The sequence below is a fragment of the Elephantulus edwardii genome, unplaced genomic scaffold (genome assembly GCF_000299155.1).
Source record: "Elephantulus edwardii isolate Elephantulus edwardi_28Jun2011 unplaced genomic scaffold, EleEdw1.0 scaffold00246, whole genome shotgun sequence".
NCBI classification, from domain to species: domain Eukaryota; kingdom Metazoa; phylum Chordata; class Mammalia; order Macroscelidea; family Macroscelididae; genus Elephantulus; species Elephantulus edwardii.
Genome location: NW_006399996.1, coordinates 3,206,220 through 3,218,822, shown reverse-complemented (window position 1 = coordinate 3,218,822; position 12,603 = coordinate 3,206,220). Strand labels below are relative to the sequence as shown.

General features: G+C 49.3%; 1 protein-coding gene and 1 non-coding gene across 2 annotated transcripts in view; one reads left to right on the top strand and one right to left on the bottom strand.

Annotated features, from left to right (window-relative positions):
* Positions 1 to 347: 347 nt before the first annotated feature.
* TRNAK-UUU lies at positions 348 to 420 on the bottom strand. The gene has a single exon. It is a non-coding gene; the product is annotated as a tRNA-Lys (tRNA).
* A 1,089-nt stretch (positions 421 to 1,509) lies between these two features.
* Positions 1,510 to 12,603, top strand: part of ALOXE3 (arachidonate lipoxygenase 3) — a 25,186-nt gene continuing 14,092 nt past the window's right edge. Inside the window, exons 1-11 of the mRNA XM_006899148.1 lie at positions 1,510 to 1,656; positions 2,185 to 2,389; positions 3,659 to 3,740; positions 4,135 to 4,257; positions 4,523 to 4,648; positions 9,465 to 9,568; positions 10,036 to 10,208; positions 10,837 to 10,980; positions 11,069 to 11,272; positions 11,385 to 11,471; positions 12,172 to 12,341. Of these exons, the coding sequence (XP_006899210.1) occupies positions 1,510 to 1,656; positions 2,185 to 2,389; positions 3,659 to 3,740; positions 4,135 to 4,257; positions 4,523 to 4,648; positions 9,465 to 9,568; positions 10,036 to 10,208; positions 10,837 to 10,980; positions 11,069 to 11,272; positions 11,385 to 11,471; positions 12,172 to 12,341 (1,565 nt within the window). The remainder of the gene's footprint in view (positions 1,657 to 2,184; positions 2,390 to 3,658; positions 3,741 to 4,134; positions 4,258 to 4,522; positions 4,649 to 9,464; positions 9,569 to 10,035; positions 10,209 to 10,836; positions 10,981 to 11,068; positions 11,273 to 11,384; positions 11,472 to 12,171; positions 12,342 to 12,603) is intronic.

Sequence of the window (12,603 nt, the reverse complement as noted above, 5' to 3'; positions counted from 1 at the left end):
AGTTTTAGAATATTGTTTCGATTAAACAAACAAAATTATTAAATTTTTTTCTTGGTTTTCATATTTTCTCTTTATAAGATTTAGCTGTTTCTTAACTTCACCTGTGCCTTTCCACTCTTTTTGGGTGCACTGCTGTAAAATTCTACGTCATTAATTTGTTCTACCTTTTCAAAATTAAGTCATACTTATTATAGCCGCTTAATCTTAAAGTCAAGTTATAACACTTATTCTTTTCCATTGTTTTGTTACAAATAATAATAAAAGGAAGTAATAGAAATAATTTTTGTTGCATCAAAACATTGTTTTCAGGTAAAAAAACCAAAATGTAAAAACCCATATAAATAGGACGCCCGAACAGGGACTTGAACCCTGGACCCTCAGATTAAAAGTCTGATGCTCTACCGACTGAGCTATCCGGGCTCTTGGTTTCTTTGTGCTTTGTTTCCTATAAAGCTTTTACAACTGTGAAAGCTTGTATTCTTAATTGTGAATCTGTTTAAGAGCTTTGCGTCAGATTTGAAAGAAACCCGCAGTGTGCAGTTACTATAGATTTGTAAATTTCCACATTTTCGACCTCTGTCTTCTATATACTTCGGTGTACAATCGGATGCTACTGGTCGAACTTGATGTAGACTGGTACCAGGACTGGACGCGCGGTGCCGCTGCGGTCTGTACTCGCGGATTTCCTCTTAGGTCCTGGTTACCCGGATCCTGAAGGGCGCCCCCCTGTCCCGCAGGTCCAGGGCGACCCAGAAGCTGGGAGAATGTTCACCTGAGGCCTCTAATGTACTGCGCAGCCAGACTCGCTTCGGTGTTATTAGTATATTAGCTGTTGTCGGACCTGTAAATGACTGGGGACTCTGAGGGCCGGACGCGGGGCTGGGCTTGGAGCGGAAGTGTTAGGAAAGCAGTCCCCGGCCGCCGCGGAATGTGCAGATGTGAGCTCACTCGTGTGCGGTCTGGTCTACATCAAGGGCGGCTCATTTGTGTATAGTGAGTCACGTGGGTGATTCACTGATGGACAGTGTGACTCTGGGTGCCTCAGCTCTCCCTGGGAGCGAGGAGGAGAAGCTATGCGGGAGGGACTTGGGGAGTACGGGGCCCAGGGCATCAGGCGACCCTGATCAGGCTAAGGCAGTGTCCCAGGAGTCTCGAGCTCCAATCCTGGAATCTGGTCGCTCCCTCCTCAGGGAGACTCAGGCTTTTGATATCCATCCGGTTGGGCCTGACCCTGCCAGTCAGAAGGACAGGCTGTGCCAGAGACACGCAAACAAATATGAGGGCGCAAAACTGTGGGCGGGACCCAGGAGTAGAGCTGCTGGCAGGGAGTGAGGGCAGAGGCCCCGGAGCTTCAGGGAGAGAGAGCTCCCAAAGGCATCCCAGAGACAGCTGGGTCGCGGCTGTCCTCCCAGCAGCCTGCAGCCTGCCTTTGACCATCGTACCTTCACCTCTCCCACAGGCTGCTGCTGTGGCCAGCGCTGTTTGCTGCCTGCCTCTCTCCCTCCTACTATGGCTGTGTATCGTGTGTGTGTGACCACTGGCCCCTACCTGGGGGCTGGCACTCTAGACAATGTCTCTGTCACACTGGTGGGCACGTGCGGTGAGAGCCCCAAGCAGCTGCTGGATCGTATGGGCAGGGACTTTGCACCTGGAGCGGTGAGTACAGTGAGACAAGGAAGAAGGAGGATCATTTTCCCACATACACCAAATTCTATGGAAAACTAACCCTGCCTTCTTCGCTCTTTCTTATCTACGCCTTTCCTGCGGATGAGAAATCTACTCAGGCAGAGAAGTGAGGATGGGATACTGGGCCAGGAACTAGGATGGGATACTGAACCAGGGGCGAGGCTTGGCTGGTTTCACAGCTTTCCCCACAAATGAGGCTGGGCTTTGGACAAGTCACTTCCCTTCTCTGGGCTTGAGTTTCTTCTTCTCTGGAGGAAATTGCTGTGGTGGCCTACACCCTAATGCCTGGTGGTCAAAGAGCTAGTAATATCCAGTACCCACTCTGATTCTACCTGGATGAAGGGATGCCCAATCTAATTCACACGAAGGCATATGTGAGTTCAGTGTGGGGAAGGCTCCTGCTTATTTGCTGGAATAGATGTGGGTGCACCTTGCATGATGAAAGAATGGCCCTGGCGCTTCCTCCTCTCTTAGGAGCTTGCCCCCTGGTTCCCTTAGGTGCAGAAGTACAAGGTGCGCTGCTCAGCAGATCTGGGTGAGCTCCTGCTGCTGCGTCTACATAAGGAGCGCTATACTTTCTTCCCCAAAGACTCCTGGTACTGTAGCTACGTCTGTGTCACTGGCCCTGATGGCACCGTATCCCACTTCCCCTGCTATCAGTGGATTGAAGGCTACTGCACCACAGAGCTGAGGCCAGGAACAGGTGGGTCAGGGGACAGCCAAACTGTTCTGGGGAAGGCATCTGCTGAAATTAGGGGTGGGGGTCTGACAGAGCCCAGGGTGTAGAGTTAGGATAACTGGAAGGAGTACTGATGGTGTAGTAGTTTAAGCATTGGGCTGCTAACCAAAGTTGGCCTTTCAAACCCATCAAGCATCTTTGTGGAAGACATGAGCAAGTCTGCTTCTATAAAGATTTATAACTCTATAATGTCACTGTGAGCTGGAATGAATATATATCATACATATTTCTCACTATGGAGCATTCTGTCCTGTTTTATAATGTCACTGTGAGTTGAATTGATTCAATGGTTATGAGTGGGTAGGGTAATTAGAACTCTGGTCTCCCAGATAGATGCATCCTGGGGTAGGACATGAACCTCTGAGTTCCTGAAAAGTAGGGGACTTATGGACAGTATTATCCCTCTGGAAACAAACATATAGTCATACACATTCTCATACAGCCACACAGATACATATACTCAGACTCCCACACTCCTGTGCAAACAAACACTCATGAACAGTTATGCCCCCCACAAACACACACACAGCCCCCTTGCTTGTTTCATACTCTCCCCCTGTAAATCCCAGAGTTAATGCTTCTGGAGCCTAGAAGAGAACTCTTGAATGCTTAGAGAATTTGTCTGGAGAGGCCCTATTCATTAACTACCAGCTTTTCTCGTGTGGATGAAGTCCCTGCCAGGTACTCCTGAGGCCCTTTGTGGAATTTGTGGGGCCTTACTTGGTACCACACTTAAACTACTGGGGCACCTTCAATCTCCAAGTCTTTATATATCCTGAGCTGTTTGATCCAGAGCAGTAACATGACGAGGGCTGACCTAAATGTTGAGATAAGCTTTAGAGATGTGTGTTGGAGCTCTAGGTCAAGGTAAAGCAAGTCACCCTTCGGTCACCAGTGCTTTCCCCAGCTGATAGTGTGAAACCTAGCCATCAGTACTTCACACCCACTCATCCATTCACAAAATACTTTGTTCATCATTAGGCACTATGCTAGATTCTGGGAACATCTAATGTAACTTCTGCCTTCACTGAATTTACAGTCTGGAAATGAAGCAAGCACACAATTAGAAAGACTGTTATTATTTTGGGGCAAAGTTGTCCAGAATTCCTCCCACTAATGAACACCCAGAAAACAGTACAGGTCACCTAAATTGCCTGTAAGATTAGGCTCAAGAGTCAAGGGGTTCCAGAAAGAGTTATTAGAAAAAAGACTTATAATTTTTATTGCCCACAGCAAAAACTGTCTGTCAGGACTCCCTCCCGCTCCTCCTGGACCACAGGAGACGGGAACGCCAGGCCCGGCAGGACTGTTACCGGTGAGGGCAGCTGTCTTTCTTCTGAACCCAGCCCCAATCTAATACTTACCATGAACAAAGACCCAGAATACCAGTAACAATTGCCTTTAATGAATCCATACTCCATCCTAAACTGTCCTTGCTGTAACCTAGACTCTGCTATCAGAAATGACCCATATTAACCACAACCCAAAGCAGCCCCAGCCCTGACTTTCAACCCCAAACAACCCCCCCATTAATATCATCCTCAAATTTTATTCTTACTGTCTTTATGGAGAAAATTGCCACCTTCTTGTCATGCTCCCAGAAAGTGGATGATTTCTGAGAGTTTTAATGTGGTATCTTACTTTGAAAAGCAAAGGCTCTTCTTTACCTTAAGCTTGACCTGCCACTTCTGACCTCTCTCCTCTGGAAGCTGGAAAGTCTATGCTCCTGGCTTCCCAGGCATAGTGGATGTCAGGAGCTTTGATGAGATGGAGTCAAACAGGAAATTTGCTTTGACCAAGATGACACGACCATGTGCAGACCAGGCTGAGAGGTGAGGAGCCATGCTCCTAAGGAGATGGTGGGGAGGGGAGTGGAGCGTGTTTTGGGAGGATAGAGGATGAGGAAACCTGGGAGGATAGTTCAGTCTAAGGAAAGGAATGGGCTGATGAGGAAGCCTCAGAGGGCGAGGGGAAGTGAGGGAGGGAGTAGCCTGGAGAGATGACCTGAAGGCAGGTGGAGGGACGGAGGATACTGTGGCGAGTGGGCTATGTCTCCTCTGACTGGTTCCTGTCCTTCTGCTATCCTGTCCCTTCCAGCAGTGGGAATCGCTACCTGCCTGGCTTCCCCATGAAAATTGACATCCCATCTCTGCGGCACATGGAGCCTAATATCCGCTACTCAGCCACCAAGACGACCTCACTGCTCTTGAATGCCATCCCTGCGTGAGGCCACTGCCCTCCTACTGCTACACACTGTCCCTTCTGCTTCTGTTCTTGTGATCATGTCTCTCACCTCCTTACATGTCTCACTTCTGTCCTTGCCCTTTAGTCTCTCTCTTTCTTTGTCCCTCAGTTCCTCCTCTGTCCCTCAGTGTCCCCCTCTTTCTGTCTTTGTCTTTCCTTCTCTGTCCCTCAGTCTTCCCCCTCCCTCTCCATCAGTTGCTTTCTCTCTGTCCTAGTCTCTCTCTGTCCTTTAGTCTTCCCCTTTTCTCTCTCAGTCTTCCTCTCTCTCTCTCCCTCAATCTCCCTCTCTTTCTGTCTCTCAGTCTCTGTCTCTATCTCTCAGTTTCCCTCTCTGTCTCTCAGCCTCCCCTTCTCCCTGTCCCTCAGTCTCTCTCTCTCTGTCCCCCATCCCTCATTCTCCCCTTTCTCTATCCCTCAGTCTCCCTCTCTCTGCCCCTGGCCTCTCTTTCTGTTCAGGTTCCTTCATCCTCTATCTTCACATCACATCCTCTTTGCTGTTCACTTGCTCTTACACCTCAAATCTATCAGATCTGTGAATATAAGTTGAGCACTTACTTGGTGTAGAGTTTGGTCCCAGGCACTACTCATGTATGGTGTTGGGTAGGACAGATCGGCAGTGTACCCAGTCCTTAAGCTTTAAGGATGTGAAGTCAGAGTACCTCAGTTTCAAATCTCAGAGCCAATACTTTCTAGCTGTGTGATCTTGATTTTCATTTAGCCTCTAACCAGCTTCCTCATTCATAAAATGACAAATAATATTAATATATCCATGACAAGCTTTTGGGAGAAGCAAATGAGATAATAACTGGCACACAATGATCTCTCTATATACAGTGGCTATGAGGGCCCTCAGGGAGATCTGGTGGCTTAGTGGTAAGGAGTTGTACTTTTTTTAAAAAAAACCCTTTCTACCATGGTCTTCGCAATCACCTGTTATGCATCAGAGAGTTGGACAATGAACAAGGAGGATAGAAGGAGAACTGATGCCTTTGAGCTGTGGTGCTGGAGAAGAGTATTGAGAATACCATGGACTGCTAGGAAAACAAATAGATTTGTCCTGGAGAGGGTTAAACCGGGTGGCTCCTTGGAGGCAAGGATTCTGAGGCTCCGTCTAACTTACTTTGGACATGTAGTGAGGAGAGACCGGTCCTTAGAGAGGGACATCATGCTTGGGAGGGTGGAGGGACGGCGCAGGAGAGGAAGGCCCTCTATGAGGTGGATTGATTCAGTGACTGGAATAATTGGGATGGGAGTGTCAGAGACAGTGCGATTGGCACAGGACAGAGCAGAGTTTAGGGCTGTTGTACATAGGGTCGCTATGAGTCGCAGGCGACTCGACGGCACATAACAACAACAACAACAACAAACTAGTTTATTTACAAAATTCTAATACATAAGTTTTCAGGAACAAATTCTTTCAATTTCCCTCATTCCCCACCCAACAAATTGTACAACCCTATGATTAATCCCCTCCACCGCCCCCGCACATCCTTATCCCTCTGCTTACAACCTCTCCCACCCCTCTTGGATCCTTATACTCATTCTGCAAAAATGGTTTTCTTATAGTCTTTAAGATGTTGTGTTGCTAATCAAAAGACTGTCTCCAGCAGTTCAAAACCTCAAGTTGCTACACAGATGGCAGAGGAGCAGTATCTTCCCCTAGAGATTTAAAGTCTCAAAAGTCCAATAGAGGGTCGCTGTGAGTAGGAATTGCCTTTATGACAGTGAGTTTGAGTTTGAAGAAGCCTCTGAAAAGAATCATTGCACAATTCTCCTTGTATTAATTAATCCCATTTTAATTGAAGAATAATAGTTGTAATGCTAACTCTAAAAATCACACAGCAACAATTGTAATATGTTGTTGTTGTTGTTAAGTCCCGTCGAATCGCAGGTGACTCATAGTGACCCTATGAAGAAGAGTCCTCAACGCTTGGGTGTGGAGTTGTACTTCTAACCCAAAGGCAAACAGTTTGAATCTGCCAGTTGCTCCATGGGAGAAAGATGAATAATCTCTTCCCATGTGATTTATAGCCTCTGAAAACAAAATCTGTTCTGACTAGATGGCACATAACAACTGTATTAGGAAGCTCTGGTGACCTAGTGGTAATGAGCTGCGCTGCAATCCTGAAGGCCCGTGGTTTGAATCCACCAATTGCTCCATGGAAGTAGGATGGACGGTCTCCTCCTGTGCAATTAACTTCCTCTGAAAACCCTCTGGAGGGTCAACTATGGGTTGGTTCCAACTCAACGGCACACAACAACATTTCCTCTTAGTAGTAGTAATACGTGCTGTTAGGAGAGACTAAATCTTGGAAAGGGACGACATCATGCTTAAGGTGGAGGCTCAGTGGAGAGGAAGACCCTCAATGAGATGGATTGACACAATTGTGATTGCAGCAATGGGCTGGAGTATGTAAGGGATGATGAGGATGGCTCAGGATAGGATGGGGTTCAGATCTGTGTTCATAGGGTCTCTACAAGTAGTATGGTGCCTCACAGTTGTGGTAGGCAGATTCTTCTTCTGTGAGGAGTTCATAGCATCATGAAATGACACATACAAGCTAATTAGCATTTGGGGAGGCGCCATCATTAGCAATTCAAGTCAACAATTTACTCAATTGGAGGGAGGAGGACCAATTAACATCCTTATTACCTAGAGAACATCTGAGTCAGCTGGGTCTAGGAAAGAGAAGGAATTGAGGCAGGTTTGGGGTGAGAGGAGAATATGTGATGGGAAAGTGGGTCGGCTTTGGGCAAACCCAAGTTGGTGACGAGTCACTCTAGGAGGTTTAACTGACCACATGGAGGTGCAAGGAATGCTGAACACAACTCTCCAGGACTCCCGTGCCCACAATGATTCTTTCGGAGTAGGGCTAGTGGGGAGAGGTACCATAGTGTGGGAATTTAGGGGATGACTGGGGTGTATAGATACCAAAGGTGGTAGTGGCTGGGGCCTGAGAGAACCTGACAGGCCTGATGACCCAAAGGAGCATCTCAGAAGGTGGAGCCATCTGAGCTGGTGACTAGATGAGGGTGCAGGCTGAGCAGGTCACCTGGCCAGTGGGCACACAACCCAAATAAAGGTCCTGGCTGACAGATCAGCTGGAAGAGGGAGTTGGTATTTGGCAGAAGTTAAGGCATCTGTGAAGAGGAAGGGGTGGTTTTGAGTGGGGGGTGATTGCAGGATCATTGCATTTTGAGCCACGGCCATAACTCAGGCAGCCATGAGATTTATGGCCATAGCCGGCTCTAGAATTGTGAAGGTCTTTTCTCTCTGTTCTCCTCCACTTCTGCTTTCCTAATTGATCTCTCATCAGTTTTCCCATTCCCTGGTTTGTGCTTAGGCAGGCACACAGCAAATGTCTGTGGAATATTGACTGAGTGGCTTAGTAAAGCAGATGACACAGGCTTGTCAGATTTTTCTTGCCCCCTACCCTTCCCCAGGCCCGTGTTTTTTCTGGGTTGTTCAGAATCTTTGTACAGCCGACCTCAGTGGCCAATTGCCAGGAAACCTGCCTGGCCTAGGCTCTTTTTCTTTCCATTTGGTTTGGTTTACAGAGAGCCAGTGTTTGCTATTAACTTATTTTGTTGAAGGACAATAGAGCTCAGAATACAAGGGTGATGATATATGTTACACTGATTTTGTAATGGAAAGTTTGTGTTTTATGAAAAATACATACATGATACATACACTGAAAGATATACTATATGTCCTTAGGGGAAATCAAGAGAAGCTTCATGATGGAATTTGGTATCAAAGATGAGCCTTGAAGAAGAGACTTTTTGCTGTTCTTTGTTATTAAGTTGTCTCCAAATTGTGGTGATCTTATTTATAACACAGTGAGCTATCACTCAGTCCTGTGCCATCTCCACCATTGAGTCCACTGTTGTAGTTACTGTACCTTTTGAGTGCCTTCTAGCCTCAGAGGAAGCAGACACTGTTGATGCAGAAGCTAATAATAGGATTTCCATGGGCTCATTTGCAGAAGATAGTCACTAGGCCTTTCATCCTTGTCTGCCTTAGTCTAGAAACTCTGCTGAAGCCTCTCTCTCATAAGTGGCTCTGCTGACATGTGAAATCCTGATGGCATAGCTTCTGCCATCACAGCAATTTTGCCAGCAGAGTATGTTAACTGGAGGGTTTTAAAAAAAATAGGTAAAAATGTTGGTGATGACATTTTACAGGAAGCACAGCTTGAACAAAGCACTGAAAGTGGAGAGTGCAGATCATTCCAACCATCTACCCCTGCCCCCGATTACAAAATAATAATAACACTTGAGATAAAAAACTCAGAAGTGATCAGAGTGAAAAGTGTTTGTCTTATTGCTAGCCCCATTGCATGGTTATCAGCCATATCTGGTCAGGTTTGGAGAGGGGATCTTGGTTGGCCTTGAGTACTACACAGAGTAGAAGAAAAGCCTGGAGGGGCTGGTGGAAGCCAGCTAGTGGTACGGCCAGCCAGGCTCAGGACTTGATGGGCATAGAGGCCAGCAAAGATCTGTGGTGAGAAGTTTTAGGGGAAGCTGACCAAAACACCTACAAGAATGATTTGTCTACACTCCACTTTTACATAGACTGGAGGTGTCAGCTCTCCCAGGATTGCTGAATTCCAGCCAGAGACCCTTAACACTATAAAATCACAGTCAGGCACTAGGATTTTCTCTCATGTGGATTGTTTGGCACCTTTATCTGGGATTGACTCCATTCAGTCCCTCTAGCTGCTAGGCTGCGACATAACAATTCTGGTACAACATAGCCCGCAGACTCCCACCCTTACCACTACCTCCCCCTCAGGTCCTTGGGCATGAAGCTTCGAGGCCTCCTGGACCGCAGAGGCTCCTGGAAGAAGTTGGATGACATCCGGAATATCTTCTGGTGTCACAAGACCTTCACTTCAGGTGTGCTGAGCCAGGCATCCTGCCAATTTACCACATCTCAGTCCCTCCTCTCCATCCTAGAAAAGTTCCTGCTAGGGAGATGGCGGGTTTGAGTGTGTTTTGCTGGTGGAAAATCTAGCTTTCTTCCAGGAACCTCCCCTTTCTTTTGGGAGGGACTAGAATAGGGGAATGTGGATAAAAATATTTGCCTTGAGGGGGCCAAGAGACTTTTAAGGAGTCTGGATCCTCATCAGAGGTGCATCTTCTACCCTCCTCTCACCAAGAATTGCAGGCTGCAGGCTTTGAGGCCTAGGTTCAAACAGCTGCTCGGTCATTCACCTACCAGGCAAGTCCCTCTATCTCTCAGAGCTTAGTTTCCAATGTTAAAGTGAAGGTATAATTTTATCTATTTCATGAGACTGCTGGGAGGCAGGAATGTATCTAGGGAAGCAGTTTCTGAACGAATGGTCCCTTTCCTTGCTCCTCAGAGTACGTCACTGAGCACTGGTGTGAGGACCACTTCTTTGGGTACCAGTACCTGAATGGTGTCAATCCCGTCATGCTCCGTTGCCTCTCCAGTTTGCCAAGCAAGCTGCCTGTCACCAATGACATGGTGGCCCCTTTGCTGGGATCAGATACCTGTCTGCAGACAGAGCTAGAGGTGGGTGAGGCCCTCATAAGGGGGCCTGAGAGGAGGGAGGGAGGCAGGCAAGTTACCATTAAGGACAAAGCTTGGTTGGGATGCGTCCAATCTGCAAGCTTGGTCCCACTGAGACTGCACTTTTAAATTAAAGCAGATGAAGATGGGGGCTAGGATGGTGTGAGACCACCAGTGGGCCTGGTGAAGTGATAGGAAGAGGACCTCTTGTTCCTGTCTGGGGTCCCCACAGTCTCGGGTGATAGACTTTGAGGAAAGCATTTCTGAGGGCATGAGGTCATGATGACCTGCTCTCCGGGACACTTAAGCCTCAGGCATCCTCTAGAAATTTTTTTGTCGCTATTGTTGGAAAAAGCGAGGGCAAATCTCAGGTGGGGATTCCATCTGCGTTGGAGTCGGAAGGAGCAGGTATGAGGGTTGAGGGGAGGATGCTGATTCGTCCAAACTGGGCGGGCAGGTGAGAGAGTGGTTTCACAACGAGGCCGAGGACGGACGCCACGGACCTCATTCCAGGCGTTCTAGGAAGGGTGGGGTACCCAATCCTGGCCTCTGGCGTAAGGAGTGGTCTGAGGACATAAGAAGGGAGGGGTGCGAGGTGGAGTGCCCTCCAAGGCTCTGCACCCCTCTGCAGAGGGGGAACGTCTTCCTCGCGGACTACTGGATTCTGGCCGACGCCCCTGTCCACTGCCTGAACGGCCACCAGCAGTACGTGGCTGCCCCGCTCTGTCTGTTGTGGCTCAACCCCCAGGGGGCCCTGACGCCCTTAGCCATCCAGGTGAGCTTAGGGACAGGATTGGAGTGTGGGGCCTCTGAGGACGGCTCACAGCCTTGAATCCCACCCCTTTATTACTCTTGCAATACAGCTGAGCCAGACTCCCGGCCCCGAGAGTCCCATCTTCTTGCCCACCGACTGTGACTGGGACTGGCTGCTGGCCAAGACGTGGGTGCGCAATTCTGAGTTCCTGGTGCATGAGAACAACACGCACTTTCTGTGTACGCATTTGCTGTGCGAGGCTTTCGCCATGGCCACGCTGCGTCAGCTGCCCCTCTGCCATCCTATCTACAAGGTCGGTGCCACCCGGGCCGGGGCCAAAAGGGCAGGGCTGCAGGGGGCGGGGAAGTCGCCGTGGCCCCGCCCCGCCACAACCTCCGGCTCATGTGGCCCCGCCCTGCTCTCAGCTCCTGCTCCCCCACACTCGCTACACACTGCAAGTGAACACCATCGCGCGGGCGACGCTGCTCAACCCTGAGGGCCTCGTGGACAAGGTGCGAAGCCCTCAACCCCTAATCCTGGCCTCCAGCTGAGGCCCCGCCCCGCCTGCCAAGTACATCCCGAGATTTCCACCCCATAGGCTCCGCCCCATTAGTTTGCTCCGCCCAAGACAGCCCCAAGTCAGCGTGTGGAGTGCGCCTGCATAAACCCCGTAGCCCTGGACCCCGCCAGGTTCTGTTTTGCCCCACCCATGAACACCGTCCGGAATAGGGGGCTCCAGTCCTGCCAGGATTTCTGTCCTCTCAGTCCTGCTTCTCTGCTTCCTCTATCTCCTTAAGAATCCTGTCCCTTCAGTCTCCTGGAGGAGTGCAGGACAGCCCCAGCTGATCCCTAGCTGAGTAGGGGACTTAGTTCCTTCCTTTAGAAGTTAAATACCTAAGGATCTGTCTCTCATATAGTAATCACAGGGAAGGACACTGTCCTCCTTTATCCGCGGAGCCGCTAGTAGATTCGAACCATTTGTGTTTGGGTTGGCAACACAACTCCTTACCCACTAAGCCACCACGAGGTATAGAGAGATGAGTCATGCACCATGCTAGTTGGCCCGCCCTGCGTGGCACTCCTCTACTCAGGGGGTTGGTTCCTGGTGGTGGACTGTTTGAGACACCACTCCCTGGTCACTAAGCCAATCTCTTCCTCGATGCTGGGTAGAAAGTGAGTGGGCTACAGAGCTGAGCTATGCTGTGTCCACAGGTCACGTCCATCGGGAGGCAAGGTCTCCTCTACCTCATGAGCACCGGCCTGGCCCACTTCACCTACACCAATTTCTGCCTCCCAGATAGCCTGCGAGATCGCGGAGTCATGGCCATCCCTAACTACCATTACCGGGACGACGGCCTCAAGATCTGGGCAGCTATTGAGAGGTGCCAGCCTGGGACCATGTAGCCTCTCTGGCACCAGAACCTGCTGGTCTGAGGGCAGCATGGACCCATGTGCTCAGTCAGAAAGGGGTTTGGGGTTGGGGATCCAGGTGTTTTCTGGGTCCCAGGGGACAGCATCCTGGGTGAGAAAGTTGAGGTCCCCTGTGAAGCTGCATGTGTGTGTTGGTACAGCAGGGAAAGGGAAGGACAGGGTGTCCAGAGTCACAGCAACAGGACCCGTGCAATGGCCAGGTGTGGCCGGGGG